Below are 13253 nucleotides of genomic sequence, written 5' to 3'. Positions count from 1 at the left end.
GCACGCCTGGTGATCTACCATACCAGCTCTGCATATCGCTACTGTTCCTGAATCGGTGGTCCATCAGTCTTTTAAGGACTCCAGCTGCAAGTGCTGCAAACAAAATCTGCTGGCACTCTTGTCCCCCTGGTCCCTAGACACCATCTGTTCCACTTCCAGTGGGGTCAGGGCTAGTGACACAAGTGAGGCCAACCTTGTCATTTCAGTCTCCAGTGAAGTACGTGGCAGCTAGCGATCGAACGACCACTCCAGTGCAGCCTAGCCAGTCCCAGTCCAACTTAACTAGGAGGATTCGCATTGCTGAGCGCTGTCTGTTAGAGTGTTTTCTACACTAAAATGTCTGAACCTAGAGTGTCAGAAGGGTTGAGAAGTTTGCAAGCACAGAGCAACAACCAGGGACAAGCATCAATTAGCAGTTCCCACAGCGGTAGTGCTACACTTGCTTTTTGTGTATAAAATAGTGGTTTATCTGCAGAGGTCTGACATGTCCCTGGAGTCAGAGCTAGGGATTTCCAATTAGTCCAGAAGGGCATGCTGGGCTGCTGAAAATGTATTACTACCACCATATAAATCCTTCACATATTGACACACTGAATTTGCATAAATATAAGTGAAATAGAGCCCTGATGAAGTCACGTGACAAGCGTGACGATACGCGTCGGCGGTGATGCACTTCCGGTCAGACACCATCTTGAGACACCTTGGACATCCATGCAACTACATCTGATCTTAGGTTTGAATTAAATGTGATGGGAAAGATGATATATAAATGTGAGAGCACATTAGATTGTATTACTGCTGTATCAGTGAATAAATGGTTTTACACTATGCAAGTATTTACTTATATTTTCTGAGGGATTGAGTGGCTATTTACCATCTTATTGCCTGGAGAGGAGATCTGATGTGCTGTGAGCCTGTATTTGAGCCTGTACTTGAGGGGAGACCATTGTGGAGAGCTGTGGAGGAGTCCCAAGTATTAAGGATCCAAGTATTAGTGATCCTAAAGGCTCTTTGACCCTGTGTGGGTCGCAAGAGGGACATGAGCGGGCAATTCAGCCACTTTGGATATCTTTGCACACCTGTCATCACTTTGTGTTTAAAGAATTTATGTGGACTTTATTTTGTTGATTGCTGATAAGTGTTTTTTCACTTCACAGGACTTTTTTACTATATTTTACTATATTATCTGTTGTATTATGCATTTATATATGTAAATTTTTTGCATGATTAGACTTCATTATATGTTTTTTGGAATGCACTTATGATTTTTTTTTGTGTGGTTGGAACAATTTATTTGTTCTGGTGGGAGGTTTTGCAGCACGCATTTATGCCGAGTCCCTTTTTGGACTTTTGTTGTCTGTTGATCACTATTAGATCCATTTGGATCATTTGGGGCACTATCAGCCTAAGCTTGGTCCCTAATTGGACCTGTTGGTTGGCACTTGTTACACGTGTTATTGTGTGAGATAACTTTACACTGTTGTCCATCACGGTTTATTAATTGTTGATTTGGTCTTTGTTCACTCATTTGCACTATTTCACTTATATTTATGCAAATTCAGTGTGTCAATATGTGAAGGATTTATATGGTAGTAGGGCCACATTACTTTTTGTTTTGTTTTATTTTTCATACTTGTCTATAGGTATATGACTGAATGTTGGCAGCTTTACCTCTGTGATACGCTGATAAGGCTTTAGTTAGGAGTGCAGGAGGTCTATCACATTGAAAATGTGGTAAAGAAACCACCTGCTTCCCATCTCTAAAGCAATCCGAGTGCCCCAGTTACCCAATTCAAAGTCCACTGTATTATTATTATTATACAGTATTTATAAAGCGCCAACAGTTTGCTCAGCGCTGTACATTAAAATGGGAGACAGAACATGCGACAGTACAATAACAATACAATGCGATACACGAGGGGTTCGAGGGCCCTGCTCCTTGGAGCTTACAATCTAGGAGGGAGGGGATAGTGGTACAGAAGGAAATAGCTGTGGGGGATGGAGTGGTAGGAAGAGTGGAGGATGTCGGGAATTAGCAGGGGGTGGGGTAGGCTTCCCTGAAGAGGTGGTTTTTCAGGGTGCGCCTAAAGGAGAGGAGAGTAGGTGATAGTCTGATGGATTGGGGTAGGGAGTTCCAGAGTATGGGTGACGCCCTGGAGAAGTCCTGGAGGTGGGCATGGGAGGAGGAGACTAGGGAACTAGAGAGAAGGAGGTCTTGTGAGGAGCGGAGAGTGCGTGTAGGGTGGTACTTGGATTTTAGGTCGGTGATATAGATTGGGGCAGTATGATAGACAGCTTTGTACATCAGTGTTAGGATTTTGAATTTGATCCGTTGGGCAATCGGAAGCCAGTGGAGGGATTGGCAGAGGGGGGTGGCGGAAATGGAGCGATTGGTAAGGTGGATGAATCTGGCTGCCGTATTCAGGATCGACTGAAGTGGGGTTAGCCTGTGGCGAGGCAGGCCAGTGAGGAGGGAGTTGCAGTAGTCGAGTCATGATATGATGAGGGAGTGGATGAGCTGCTTAGTGGTTTCTGGGGTTAGGAACGTGTGTATTTTGGCGATGTTGCGGAGGTGGAGTCTGCATGAGTGTTAGTGATAGGACTTGGGGCTGGAAGGATAGATTGGAGTCAAGAATGACACCAAGTACTCTGGCCTGCGGGGCGGGCCTGATGGTGGCATTGTTGGACGTGATGGAGAAGTCACTGGGTGGTGGTGTGCGGGCTGGGGGGAAGACTAGGAGCTCAGTTTTGGAGAGGTTCAGTTTAAAGAAGTGGAGCGACATCCAATCTGATATGTCATTCAGTAGGCTTGTGATTCGGGTGGAGACTGAGGGGGTGAGGAAAGGGGTCGAGAGATTTGGGTGTCGTCGGCATAGAGGTGGTACTTGAAGCCATGAGAGTGTATGAGTTGGCCAAGGGAGGATGTGTAGATGAAGAAGGGAAGGGGCCCGAGGACAGAGCCTTGAGGGACCCCAACAGAGAGGGGGAGTGAGGGGGAGGTGGTAGAGTTATAGGTAACGCTGAAGGAGCATTGTGATAGGTAGGATGAGAGGCAGGAGAGAGCGGAATTTCTGAGGCCAAGGGAGTGTAGTTTTTTGAGTAGGAGGGGGTGGTCGACTGTGTCAAAAGCCGCGGAGAGGTCGAGGAGTAGGAGCACTGAATAGTGGCCATTAGCTTTCGCGGTTAGCAGGTCGTTGGAGAGTTTGAGTAAGGCGGTTTCGATGGAGTGAAGGGAACGGAAGCCGGACTGTAGGGGATCGAGGAGGTTGTTGTCGTTGAGGTGGGAGCTTAGGCGATTGTAGACTAAGCGCTCGAGGAGTTTGGATGTGAATGGCAGCAGGGAGATGGGTCTAAGGTTGTTCGGGTCAGTTGGGTCCAGGGAGGGCTTTTTAAGTATGGGGGTGATGTGCACATGCTTCTGAGGGGAGGGGAATGTGCCGGAAGAGAGGGAGAGATTAAAGATGTGGTGAGGGAGTGTAGGATGGAGGAAGAGGGAGGGCGTAGGAGTTGAGGGGACAGGGTCGAGGGGGCAGGTGGTGGGATGGGCTTCAGAGAAGACATTGGTGACCTCCTCAATGGTAGTAAGGTCGAAGGAGTGGAGTGTTGAGGGGGCTTCAGTGTGAGGAATGTTAGGTGAGGTGGAGGTCTGAATAGTGGTGAGGCCGAGGGAGAGTGGTGATGAGGGGATGGGTGGGGAGAAAGTTTGAGCAGCGGCGATGTCCTTGCGAATTGCGTCAATTTTGTTTTTGAAGTGATTGGCAATCTCAAGGGCGGTGAGTGAGGTGCTGGGTGGAGATGGGGGCAGAGAGAGTAGAGAGTTGAAGGTGGAGAAGAGGCGGCGAGGATTGGAAGAGAGGGTCTTAATGAGGGTCAGGAAGTAGGCTTGTTTGGCAGTGTGGAGAGAGGATGTGTAGGTGTGGAAGGCAGATTTATAGCAGGTGAATGCTAGTTGGGATCTGGTTTTGTGCCATAGTTGCTCCAGCGCATGACTGCGTCGTTTGAGAGTTTTGGTGTGATCAGTCTGCCAGGGCTGGAGCAGTCAGGGTCTGATGTTTCGTGTGGTTAAAGGCGCTAGTGAGTCAAGGGCGGTTGACAGCGAGTTGTTATAGGCGGTCATGGCCAGGTCGGGGCTGGACAGGGGAAGGATGCTGTCGTAAAGTTGATCAGCTGTAGAGTGGAGGGGGGCAGGGTTCAGGTTGCGGAGGTTACGGCCGGTAGTAGTATGTCATTTGGAGGGGTAGGCGTTAGAGGACAAGGAGACAGAGAAGGTAATAAGGTTGTGGTCAGAGAGAGGGAAGGGGGTGTTTGTGAGGTTGTGGGGAGCGCAGAGATGGGAGAAGACAAGGTCCAGGATATTCCCATCGGAGTGGGTGGTGGATTGTATGCACTGTGCGAGTGCAAAAGAGGAAGTTAAGTGGAGGAGTTGGGATGTGGCCGCGTTGTCGATGTTGACAGGGATGTTGAAATCCCCAAGGATGATGGCGGGTAGCTCGGAGGAGAGAAAGAAGGGTAGCCAGGCGGAAAAGTCATCAAGGAAGCGGGATATGGGTCCAGGAGGCCGGTAGATTACAGCAATCCTCAGGGGGTTGGGGAGAATAGTCGGATGCAGTGGGCCTCGAAGGAGGAGAAGGACAGAGAGGGGGGGAAGGTGCTGTGTGGTGACATGAGCAGACCAACCCCAACACCTTTACGACCGTTGGGTCTGGGTGAGTGGGTCCAGATGAGACCTCCATAGGAGAGTGCTGCAGGGGAGGTAGAGTCAGTGGCTTGGATCCAGGTTTCCATGATCGCTAGGAGGTTGAGGGAGCGGGAAACAAAGAGGTTGTGGATGGTGGTGAGCTCCAGCCTTAGGCTGGGGTCTCAATGGCAGCATCTAAACAATGACCCTTCTAGGGAGAAGGAAGAAAGTAATGATGAAGAGCTAGCTATTGATTGGCTGTGGCCATCCTCTTCAGACAATAGCAGTATATCTCCTTCCAGTGGGGAGATCAGAGACATGACCTCAAAGCCAGCAGAGGTGATTCCACTACCATCAGATAACTCTGTTGGGAAAGTTGCCAAAGCTGTCAGTTCCCCTACAAGGAAAGTCATTGAGGTTCGTGATGGTCCTGATGATGAAGGCCTGTCAGCCAGGAAACCTCAGATACCCTAGAATCCAAACTCTGGGAGCCCTCAATTCCAGCACTAAATCCAAGGCCTTGGAGGCTGAGTCAGGCTCAAGTACTGCCAATGCAACTCATGAGTTTGAGCCGAATCCTTGTGAATCAGACTGTGAACCTGAAGTCAGAGACACTATAAGTTCAAGATTGAGAGAGGATATCCATGTATGATACTCTAGGTAAGAGCTCAGAAGAGCTTATACTCACTACTCAGTGTAGCAGTCATACTTTATACCTCACTTCATCAGGTAGAGGTTGGCCTTAACTAATCCCCTGATACTACTAGGAGGGTTACTTATGTCTTCGGTGCACATTCCTTAGTAAGCTCTGTCTCATTTGATGATCTAAACAAGCTTTTACAAATAGATTCCGATGTTTGCAAGTTGTTTGCAAAATTGTGTTGCGGTTGAAAAAAAAGTTATCTAAATGTGTACTGTCAAAATCAACTTTGTTTAGATGTTCAATGGATGCCTAATCTAAGCAGAGACTTAGATTAGGCATCCAGGTATATCTTGAGAGGACCAAAAATTTTCAAGTGGGGGTAGGATGTAGCCAGGTGGTGACTATGCCATCATGGAGTAAGATATCATTTGGGGACAGTTGACCTAGCATTTCCCTCTATTGCCTGTCTTACCAAAGTCTACCTCATTTCCTGTCAGCAAAGTGAAGAATGACTGTCCTGGATAAAGCAGAGAATCTTGGGACATGTAGTCCCAGTTTCATTGGACAATAGGTTACCACACCACTTCTTGAACTACACCTCCCATGTGGCTGAACCGCAGAATGGGCTGATGGCAGAGACTATATATTTGACTGAAAACAATGGGCCCACTCTCTTTGTCCGGGGATTCCAAACAGAGCTGCTGTTCTGCACCTAACGGACATCACACCAGTGCAGCCTAGCCAGTCCCAGTCCAACTTAAGTAGGAGGATTTGCATTATTGAGCGCTGTCTGTTAGAGTGTTGTCTGCACTAAAATATCTGAACCTAGAGTGTCAGAGGGATTGAGAAGCTTGCAAGCACAGAGCAACAACCAGGGACAAGCATCAACTAGCAGCCCCCACAGCGGTAGCACTACACTTGCTTTTTTGTGTAAAATAGTGGTTTATCTGCAGAGGTCTGAGATGTCCCTGGAGTCAGAGCTAGAGATTTCCAATAAAATGAAAAGTGATATGCTAAGTTATTCTATGAGCATCCAATTTTACTTGACATCATCCAATACTTATAATGTATTGTTTATGAGGACACAGCTAAATTCTTTTTTAATTTTGGATAGCGTGGGAATCCGTTATAAACTCACCAAAACTGGATGGGAAAACTTTGTCACAGGAACACAGGAAAACATAAAAACATAACAGTTGCTGAGCTTCCTGTACTCTACAACTAAAAGAAAATGTGAACTTAACACTTTAATTCAGGGAAAGTATATTCATTTTAAATGAATGTCTCTATTGTTCAAGCATAGAACGGGATCCAGCATTCCTGACTCCATAACATTTGTTTTACAGAGTTCTACGAAAGAACAGAATCGGTACAATAAGTGACAACACCTTTTCATATCTCTCCAGGCTGGATGAGCTGTAAGTACAGTATGTGTCAACTTTACATTTTACATGGCAGTGTTTGTATAATACAGCATTGAAAATTTTTTGTTACCATGACTACTAAAATAGTCCATAGTATTTAGCAAAAATAATTACTCTCTACTTTACAAAAGTCTAAAATCTTTAGTACAGGAAATCTTGAAGCCTAACTCTGGGGGATTTTAAAATTATCCTTTGCAATGCAATGGTTAAAAACTTGTTTTGTCTAGGCGAGAGAAGAGACATCTTTTCCTATGACCTATTTTAAAAAAAAACACTCATCTAAAGCATACCCTAAAGCTGGCTGAATGACAAAAGACTAACAGATTCCCCCATCCACTCAAACAAAGTAGATGTAGGATACCCCCTGACAGCGTATTATGATAGCTGCACCCACAGCACAGATCAGTGGCTGAAACTGCTGATTGAGATAAAATTTCCAGCATGTCCCTTTGACAGAAGTAAACCAAGCGATCAACTTCTGTTGCACGAGACAGCCACATACAGTTGTGTTCAAAATAATAGCAGTCAGACATCACTAACCTGATCAATCACTGTTTTTGGTAGAAATGATATTTCTACATGGCAAATCATTTACTAGCAGGTGTAATAGAGTAATAGAAATCCAACAGACCCAACAGTCATGACATGCATGCTGTTGATTCTGTGTAATTGAATCACTAATTGAAAGGGGCATGTTCAAAATAATAGCAGTGTGGAGTTCTATTAGTGAGGTCATTCGTTCTTTGAAAAACAGGTGGCAATTATTGCCCTTATTTAAGGAAGGAAGGCAGCAAATGTTGAACATGCTGGTTACAGTGCATTTCTCTCTGAAATTCTGAGGAAAATGGGTCGTTCCAGAAATTGTTCAGAAGAACAGCGTACCTTGATTAAAAAGTTGATTGGAGAGGGGAAAACATATAAAGAAGTGCAGAAAATGATAAGCTGCTCAGGTAAAATTATCGCAAATGCTTTAAAATGGCAACCAAAACCTGAAAGACGTGGAATAAAGCGAAAAAACTACCATTCAAATGGATAGAAGAATAGCCACAATGGCAAGGACTCAGCCAACAATCAGCTCCAGGAAGATCAAAGAAGGTCTAAAGTTACCTGTGAGTACTGTTACAATTAGAAGATTCCTATGTGAAGCCAAGCTATCTGCAAGAAGCCCCTGCAAAGTCCTACTGTTGAAAAACAGACATGTGCTGAAGAGATTACAATTTGCCAAAGAGCACATTGACTGGCCTAAAGAGAAATGGCGCAACATTTTCTGTACTGATGAAAGTAAGATTGTTCTCTTGGGTCTAGTGGCCGGAGACAGTTTGTCAGACGACCCCCAAACACTGAATTCAAGCCACAGTACACTGTGAAGACAGTGAAGCATGGTTGCGCAAGCATCATGATATGGGGATGTTTCTCATACTACAGTGTTGGGCCTATTTATCACATACCAGAGATCATGAATCAGTTTGAATACATCAGAATACTTGAAGAGGTCATGCTGCCTTATGCTGAAGAGGAAATACCCTTGAAATGGGTGTTCCAACAAGACAACGACCCCAAACACACCAGTAAACATGCAACATCTTGATTCCAGACCAACAAGATTGACATTATGGAGTGGCCAGCCCAATCCCCGGATCTTAATCCAATAGAAAACTTGTGGGGTGACATCAAAAATGCAGTTTCTGAGGCAAAACCAAGAAATAGAGAAGAACTGTGGAATGTAGTCCAATCATCCTGGGCTGGAATACCTGTTCACAGGTGCCAGAATTTGGTTGACTCCATGCAACACAGATGTACAGCAGTTCTCAGAAACAGTGTTTATACAACTAAATATTAATTAAGTGATTCAAAGGAAAGCAAAATCTTCAAACATTTTTCAGTTTATATAGTGAATGTTTGAGTTTGTAAAGAAGAATACAAACACTGCTATTTTTTTGAACAGTCTAATATTCACTTTTCTTCAATTTATTTAGAGGAATAACACAAATTTGATATATTTTTCTTCATGTTTTGATTTGGAATAGAATGTGTAGTGTTCCCAATGCATTTGTGTGTATGGAAATAAAAGCTATTAAAAGGATTTTGAACTTTATTCACTTTTTTCAACACACTGCTATTATTTTGAACACCACTGTACATCTGTGACCTGGACAAATAAAGTGACCATGTCGCCTGCAACAAAAATCTTCCCATTTTTGATCAATAATTTTTGCTGAAGGTTAAAGAATATGTACAAGTGAACAGTCACATTTCTGAATCTACAAAATGGAAGAGCATAACATAGCATGGAACTTCTTTGACGAAAAAAACTATGATAATGAGGTTACAATGTTTGGTCAAAAAGATCTAGCAGTATTAGCGCTTAAATCCTGACCAAATACACACGACTGGGTGCAGTTATTTGTTGGTAAGAAAAACAGAGGGCAATCATAGGAGTGTGGTGTGAAGTGAGAGCTTTGAATCCTAGGTGGGTCTGCTCCAGTCCCTTAGACTAGAATAGTCAAAGGTCACAGATTTATCAGGTGGCTGTTGACGTCTGTTGGTAGGTTGTGTGGGACTCACGAGTCCAAGGTTTTCTTGAACTTAGCTATAGTATCCAAAAGATTCACTGTTAGTTTCTCATTAGAAAATGTCCAGTGAAGCCAGGATTTCATCCAAATACTGTATCTAGTATAAGGCCCGCCCTGTTATAAAGGAGGCTGCTAGCAGAAATGTTGAAATACAAAAACCCTATGGAACCATAAAGATAATCACCTGCAGCGCCATGCAGTCAGAATGCAACAATTATTCACAGAGTGCAGTTATTAGTTACATAGCTACAGTATATAAAGTGCAAAAAACAAACATAAATATAAATACATCAATCCTAAAGTAAAAAAAAAATCATAAAAATAAAGTATATATGTATGTATATATATATATATATGTATATATATATATACCATATTTTTCGCTCCATAAGATGCACCTGACCATAAGACGTGCCTAGGTTTTAGAGGAGAAAAACAAGAAAAAAAATATTCTGAACCAATGGACTGTTCAGAAAAAAAATATTCTGAACCAATGGAAATGACCGGAGACTGCAGACACAGTACAGGAGATGGCCAGAGACTGCAGAAATAGTACAGGAGATGACCAGAGACTGCGAACATGGTACAGAAGATGACCAGAGACTGCGGACATAGTACAGAAGATGACCAGAGACTGCGGACATAGTACAGGAGATGACAAGAGACTGCGGACACAGTACAGGAGATGGCCAGAGACTGCAGACAGTACAGGGCATGACTAGAGACTGCGGACATAGTACAGGGGATGACCAGAGACTGCGCACAAAGTACAGGGGATGACCAGAGACTGCAGACACAGTACAGATGACCAGAGACTGCGGACATAGTACAGATGAGCAGAGACTGCAGACAGTACAGGGGATGACCAGAGACTGCAGACAGTACAGAGGATGACCAGAGACTGCAGACAGTACAGGAGATGACCTGACCAGAGACTGCAGACAGTACTGGGGCTGACCAAAAACTGCAGACAGTACATGGGATGACCAGAGACTGCAGACAGTACTGGGGATGACCAGAGACTGCAGACAGTACAGGGGATGACCAAGAGACTGCGGACCTTTGTGGAGGGAGGGGGAGCGGGTGCCTGCCACAGCCGGATGCCCACACTAAAGATGCCGGCGACTGTAAAGCGCTGGACCGAGGAACAGGTAAGGTCCTGCTTCAGAGAAGAGCTGAGTGGCCGGCCCGGTATTCTGACATGGTGGCGGTGGAAATACCAGACCGGCCGCTCCATATTCACTCCATAAGATGGCCAGAGACTGCAGACAGTACAGGGCTTGACTAGAGACTGCGGACATAGTACAGGAAATGACCAGATACTGTGGACATAGTACAGGAGATGACCAGAGACTGCAGACATAGTACAGGGGATGACCAGAGACTGCGGACATAGTACAGGGGATGACCAGAGACTGCGGACATAGTACAGGGCATGACCAGAGACTGCAGACACAGTACAGATGACCAGAGACTGCGGACATAGTACAGATGACCAGAGACTGCAGACAGTACAGAGGATGACCAGAGACTGCAGACAGTACAGTGGATGACCAGAGACTGCAGACAGTACTGGGGATGACCAGAGACTGCAGACAGTACAGGGGATGACCAGAGACTGCAGACAGTACTGGGGATGACCATAGACTGCAGACAGTACTGGGGATGACCAGAGACTGCAGACAGTACTGGGGATGACCAGAGACTGCAGACAGTACAGGGGATGACCAAGAGACTGCGGACCTTTGGGGAGGGAGGGGGAGCAGGTGCCTGCCACAGCCGGATGCCCACACTAAAGATGCCGGCGACTGTAAAGCGCTGGACCGAGGAACAGGTAAGGTCCTGCTGCAGAGAAGAGCTGAGTGGCTGGCCCGGTATTCTGACATGGTGGAGGGCGGAAATACCAGACCGGCCGCTCCATATTCGCTCCATAAGATGCACTGACATTTTCCCCCCTTTTATGGGGAAAAAAGTGCGTCTTATGGAGCGAAAAATACGATATATATATATATATATATACACACATATACACACACAGTGCTCAGCATAAATGAGTACACCCATTTTGAAAAGTAAGATTTTACTCAATATCTCAATGAACACAAAAATTTTTACAAAACCGAGTTTTATAGAACATGTGTCTAGCTCATTATATGAGAGTAAGGTTAACTAGAAAAGCTACAATTTCTGGGGAAATTGTGTGAAGTGTTCTTGCCTCCACCAGTAGTCTACAACTGGAGTGGGCAGAGTAACTGGGTGGAGTAGCTTGAGTAACTGTTGTGTAACAGCTCCCACTCTAGTTTTGAACATTCCGCCATTCATTCCTATGGGACCAATGTCACCACAAAAAATGCCGATATTTCGTGAACCATTCGGCGAAATGTTCCACAAAGTAATAGCACACCAATCGGGAACAATCCGCACGTTTCGGTATATTACTGTCTATGTACTGTAAAAACTGTGGGAGGAGTTAGGGTGGTAAATTTGGCTATAATAATAAGAATATATACTGTATGTGAGATAACAGTAAGTGGTCTTGCCATGCAAGAACACTTAATACTAGAAAAGCTACAATTTCTGGGGAAATTGTGTGAAGTGTTGTTGCCTCCACCAGTAGTCTACAACTGGAGTGGGCGGAGTAACTGGGTGGAGTGTCTTGAGTAAATATTAAAAATGAAGGCACAGTCGGAGTTTAGAAATTGCCCTTTAAATTTGAGGTGGCTAGAGTGCAGTTTCAATGAATGTCAATGGGCGGCGTGAGTTGCAAACAAATGGTCATATTGTGAAAACTATCAGGATTCCTTCATTCATTCCTATGGGACCAATTTCACCACAAAAACGGCGATATTTCGTGAACCATTCGGCGAAACGTTCCACAAAGTAATAGCCCACCAATCAGGAACAATCCGCACGGTTCGGTATATTACTGTCTATGTAGTGTAAAAACTGTGGGAGGAGTTAGGGTGGTAAATTTGGCTATAATAATAAGAATATATATGTGAGATAACAGTAAGTGTTCTTGGATGACTTAGATTATAAAATCTTCAGTTCTACTCAAATTAATTGATGCAAAAATTATTACATCCCACAACAAAAACTACTACATGTAGAATTTTGTATGACCTCCATGATTTGTAAGGACAGCATCAAGTCTTCTAGGCATGGAATGAACAAGTTATGGACATATTGCAACATCTATCTTTTTTCCATATTTCAAGAACGACCTCTTTTAGGCTACGTTCACACTAGCCTTGTGTGCAGGTGGCAGAGAGGCGTTTGGGAAGCGTTTTTACCGCTTCCCAAACGCCTCTGCCAATTCTGCACATTACAGCACATGGTGCTGTTCTAACGGGAGCATTTGCGTCGCGTCGCGGCAAAAGGGACACCTCTGGTCGAGTCAGGAGGCTTTGAAGCCTCCTATTCTCGTCTATGGTGCCGCTCTGCAAACGCCCGGCCGGCGTTTGCGGTGCGGTTGTGACGCGGTTGCGGGGCAATAACACCACTCAAACTGCATTATAGGCGTTTGTGGGGCGTTATTAACGCTCGGCAACCACCTAGCAACCATCGCTAAACCGCGCATGCGGCGTTTGCGAAGCGTTTGCCGAGCGTTAAAAAATGCTCCGCAAACGCCGGACCAACGCCTGCCAAACGCTATAGGGGCGTTTGGCAAGCGTTGGCAAAACAGCCTAGTGTGAACGAGCCCTTAGAGCCTGGATGCTGGATGGAGAGTGATGCTCAACTTGTCTCTTCAAAATTCCCCAAAGGTGTTTGATTGGGTCAGATCAGGAGACATACTTGGCCACTGAATCACTTTCACCATGTTGTTCTTTAGAAATGCAAGAGTTGCCTTAGATGTGTGTTTTGGATCATTGTCATGTTGGAAAGGTGCACAACAACCAAGGGCACAGAGTGATGGTAGCATCTTCTCTTTCAAT

General features: G+C 44.9%; 1 protein-coding gene across 1 annotated transcript in view; it reads left to right on the top strand.

The window, feature by feature from the left end:
- Positions 1-13253, top strand: part of RXFP1 (relaxin family peptide receptor 1) — a 421535-nt gene that overhangs the window by 353776 nt on the left and 54506 nt on the right. Inside the window, exon 11 of the mRNA XM_089670400.1 lies at positions 6668-6739. Within this exon, the coding sequence (XP_089526526.1) occupies positions 6668-6739 (72 nt within the window). The remainder of the gene's footprint in view (positions 1-6667; positions 6740-13253) is intronic.

The sequence above is a fragment of the Staurois parvus genome, unplaced genomic scaffold, assembly GCF_062004578.1.
Source record: "Staurois parvus isolate SC_StPar_1 unplaced genomic scaffold, SC_StPar_1.0 ptg000090l, whole genome shotgun sequence".
In the NCBI taxonomy this organism is placed as follows: Eukaryota; Metazoa; Chordata; class Amphibia; order Anura; family Ranidae; genus Staurois; species Staurois parvus.
The sequence above is the reverse complement of the archived record's forward strand: the minus strand, read 5'-3'. Positions and strand labels throughout refer to the sequence as shown.